This window comes from Mugil cephalus, chromosome 6 (assembly GCF_022458985.1).
Source record: "Mugil cephalus isolate CIBA_MC_2020 chromosome 6, CIBA_Mcephalus_1.1, whole genome shotgun sequence".
In the NCBI taxonomy this organism is placed as follows: Eukaryota; Metazoa; Chordata; class Actinopteri; order Mugiliformes; family Mugilidae; genus Mugil; species Mugil cephalus.
In genome coordinates, this window is record NC_061775.1 from 20,635,395 (window position 1) to 20,639,914 (window position 4,520).

Genomic DNA, 4,520 nt, shown 5'->3' on the forward strand with positions numbered 1-4,520 from the left:
AGAAAGAGAGAGAGAGAGTTATTTGTTCATAAATATGGCTGATAAAATCAGTCCGCTGCCGGTGCCGCAGTCGTGCAGGACCAGGTACACATTTCAGACAAGGCCAGGCAAATACCTGGAGGCTGGAATTTTATCAGAAGCATATTTACCACTATTTCATGTCAACCCACGATGACAGATAGGCCAGGAATTCCTCTGATCACTAAACTGTTGCAAAGTGGAAACTTTTTCAATGCTTGGAAAACCATTATGTTTACGGCCACAGAAATGAAAAGAATGAATGAGGGAATGTGCAGTCTATCAAAAGGATAATACGCGTTTCCAGGTAATACATTTAGAATTATTTTATTATTTAAAACAAAACAAAAGACAGACATTTTCTTTAGTATAACACACTTTATTGCCTTTAGTGGTTTATGGCCGAATACTACAAAATACAGCTGTTTACACCTGAAAGAACAGAGTCAGTGGAAAAAACAAAAGGTCCATAAAACAAAAACAGTGTTTCAATAATCTTCTGTTATAATACTTAACATGTAGGAAGTTGATGTTGCTTATTTCAGCACAGATATTAAGTCTTGTGTTATACAAGGTACATGAGACTGATCAGTCTGTATGCATCGAGTATCTCAAGAGAACTGAGACGAGAGAAACTTCCGAATCGAAGATCGTCATTCCTTATTTGGGAAGCATTACACACATGCACACACATTTATGTGGCTATCTTTGTGAGGACGCTCGTTGCATTCTCTAGCCCTCCAATCTGATGGTGTTAAACTTAACCTGGCCCTTGGAAAGATAGTTGTACGAGAAAACACACACTCAGAGCCTGCCCCAAAAAATACAAATCCACCAAATTCAGGTGTTTTTTATTTCTTTTTGGCCAAGCAGTGTCTGTATATATTTACACACACACGCACGTGTGCGCACTCACACACAGGCCCTGATTGTTGTTGTTAGGTGCCCAACATCTACACAATCAAACCTGATCTGACTTCACTATTGACAAGGAGGGAGGTCTAGTGTAGCTCAAGGGCGACATCTAGTGGCCAAAGGTAGAAAGTAGTAATTTCAATGAGATTTACAACCATTTTATAAGTTTTTAAAGGAGACACTGTATTAACACTACACGCACACTGTCATATTTCAGAGTTGAATAATATAGTACAAGACAAACCACAATAACAGAGTAAACTGCCGCAGCCAGACGTTGTTTCAACTTAAAAACAAACAAGAGGGAAAGCCAACTAACTAGACTTCCTGTGCAGTCTGTGACGGCAAGATACACCTTTATTTAAAGTCGCGTATGTGTTTGTAGTTTTAGCCTTAACTTCCTTCGGTTAAAATTACTTATTCAAACAAGACCAGTGAGAATGCCTCAGATTGCTTGCCTGGTAATGCCCGGCACTCTGTGCATTTTATAAAGCAGTTTCTACTGATAACCCTCACCGGTGCATCTTTGGAAGACAGCTGGTGAGCAAAGCTATAAAAATTAAGACCTGTGACAGTAATTAACAAAAAACACAGCTGGAGTGTCTGATATTCTCAGTATACTGATTAAAATGACCCTGTGTGTCTCCAGCATATCACTTGCTTGGCCTTCACGGCGAAATCTGAGAATGTTCTCTGTTTGGATTTTAAGATTTAAATTAAAAAAAACTGCTTCCTGGCTGCAGACAGTTTTGGGCCTCACTCAGCGTTTTGCCTGAGGATCCTTTTCTCTTCCTCTACAAAGTTCTTGTCAGACGTGGCTTGCCCCATGTCCCTCTTCCTCTTCTCCTTCTGCTGGAAGGTCTCCACTCGTTGTTTCTTGGCCGACGCAGCCGACTTGTCCGATTCCTCGTCTGATCGCCGGAGAGGAGGAATGGTGAGTTTGGGAGGAGGTGGAGGAAAAGTGGAAAACACCATATTCAAACAAGCCAAGTAAATGGTTGTTCTTTTTTTTTGTCTTGGGTTTGTTAACTTTTACTTTCCATGAGCTTAAGTGGTGACTGTTTAGTTATTTGCAAAAAACAATATTATTATTAACCCCTCAGTCGGCTTAATTATTGCAAATGCAAGATGTTTTTTTGTGGTAATAATTAATTACTGATTGTCAGTGTATGTTTGTAATCATCTTGTATTGTAAAAAGCGGTATAATCGCTTTGATAGTTTGAAGAATAAAGCCTATGAAAAGTTAAAAAAATGTGACTCGTGTATTATTTACTGACCGTCAGATTCAGAGGGTTGCTCCTCTGCAGGTAGGAACCGAGCGTTGCCGGTGAATGGCTGCGGTGCGTCTTCCCCATTATCTTCGTACACGTTGGACCACTTTATGGCCATGTCCATTCCTGGGGGAGGTCCCTTCTTCCTCTCTGGCTCTGCAGTGTAGCTCTCGGGAGGGGGTACAGCATTTGTCTTCCATGGCTTAAATTCCCTGGCAGGCTTTAAAAGACAGAAACAAACAAAACCAAAAACTTTTAGAAATCCAACACAAAATGCTGAACTACACAAATTAAGCGTCCAACAAACGCTAAGGAGCAACTTTGCTGTTTGGTCTGGTGACAGCTTCAACCGCGGTTTGGTTCTGAGTCTATTATATCGAAAACCCTGATCAGCTACAACATTAAACCAACAACCAATGATTAATGGTTAATCTCATTGTGATTTGCAATGTTCTTCTAGGAAGCCTGGAGACAGGGATTTATGTGGATGTTAGTTTGATATGTACCACCACCTGAACACTGTCGCAGACCAAGTACACCAGCATGGCCAGAGCAAGGTGACGTTTCCTGCATCCTCGGAGCCTGGTACCATAATCCTTTGCTTCCCATGTGCATCAATGAGCCACGACCGTCCGTGACCCCTTCCCTTCCCTTCGGCCCTATCAAATTCACTCAAATCCTTCCACTTTTTCTAACACCGAGGACAAAATGTTCACATGCAGCCAGATATATTCACAGACAGGTGCCACGATAATGAGATAATCTGCGTTATTCCGAGCAGCAGAGATTATAAGCGATTAGTTAAAGCCGACTGGTGAGGGAAGGAATGCTATTTATTTAACTGATGCTTCAACTCACTCCGTCAACACATGATAATCGATGGCTTGTTTTAAACACCAGTCATTGGTTGAAAATAATAATCCAATTAATCAACATTTAATGAAGAGTAATTCTCCAAAACCTTGAATCCCTTTTATTGGTAATTAAAAGTAAAAGAATTGCTCAGTTTCTCCCCGTCTCTCAAATTTCACCTGGATTATAAATACAAATGATTTGCAGAGAAAAAAATGGCAATGAAATATTAAATTACTGTAACTGTTAATTAGATATATTATGTGGGTATAAAATAAAATACCCTTTTGTGTGCAAAAAATAAACACTTAGACCCATTTCCACCTTTACTATGACTTTTGTTTTAAAATATAACAATATTAATTTAAACATTTCTCAAAATGTCACCAAAAATCAATATTTAAAAGGCAGATTTTTATATATTAAGTTGAATTATACTTCATTTATATAAATAATGATAAACTAATATTACATACAGCTTCCATTAGAGCATATACTAGCATAGATATAGCTAATAATGTGTCTCATAAATACACTACATATAATTTTTAAATGTCTAAAGTGAGATGTAGTGACGGTATTTTTCACCTCTTCAGGAGCCTTGACCGTCAGACTGTCCCAGTCTATCTGCTTGTTCAGGGGGTTGTAGAGGAAAGCCGGCTTGGACACGGAGCCGAACAGTTCGTCGGGTCTGGGTAAAGGAGCTCCACCGGCGGCTCGCTTGGTCCCGTGTTGAGAGGACTGGACGCCGCTGCCCGCAGCTTCGGTCCCGGCTTTCTTCTTCCGACTCTGTCCCTCCTCGTCCGAGTCGCTGCTGCTGTCGCTCAAATCGTCGTAGCTCGAAAAGAAACCCAACGAGGTGGACTTTTTCTCCTCTGTCATTTTGATAAGGTTATTTAATTGTCAAAAGAGGGAATAATATATGCGACCTAAACTCGACAAGAAGATGAAAACAGAGTCCGTTGATCCTGACTGGGTTAGATGTAGACCTCTAACGGCTACGCCATTTTGAATAAGCCTCCAAAACAGTCGTAAAGCTTGTTAATAGTGTCGTGACGACGGTCGTAAAGCAAATCTGTTAAAGGAGCAGGCAGATTAAAAATGTAAGAATTAGAACGAATTAATGAATTCAAGAAATAAATAAATAAAGAAAGAAAACTAAATTTGAGCAATACCTACCTAACATGTTCGGAAATTAGTAGGAAGAAGTCTTATGCTTATTTAATCCTACCCCCTTTTAACATTTAACATTTACTAAGAAGAGCACATTTGAGTTTGTGAACATCATGTGTTTTTATCACTGCTTAAACTTAAACTCATACTTGGACATTGCTTTCATTCCCCCATCAGTCCATTCCATAATTTCACTCATCACATATAGAAATACAAAATGTTTTTAATGTTGTTTTAAATTTAGTTCTGCCCTCAAATTGTATCTCCCTCTTATTCTTAGGAATAAGAAT

General features: G+C 39.4%; 1 protein-coding gene across 1 annotated transcript; it reads right to left on the reverse strand.

The window, feature by feature from the left end:
• Positions 1-332: 332 nt before the first annotated feature.
• On the reverse strand, positions 333-4,077 carry c6h1orf52 (chromosome 6 C1orf52 homolog). Its single transcript, XM_047587875.1, has 3 exons — positions 3,646-4,077; positions 2,212-2,425; positions 333-1,844 (listed from the first exon to the last, which is right to left on the reverse strand). Exons 1-3 carry the CDS (start codon positions 3,937-3,939, stop codon positions 1,690-1,692), a joined length of 663 nt encoding a protein of 220 aa, XP_047443831.1. The 5' UTR covers positions 3,940-4,077; the 3' UTR covers positions 333-1,689.
• Positions 4,078-4,520: the final 443 nt, after the last annotated feature.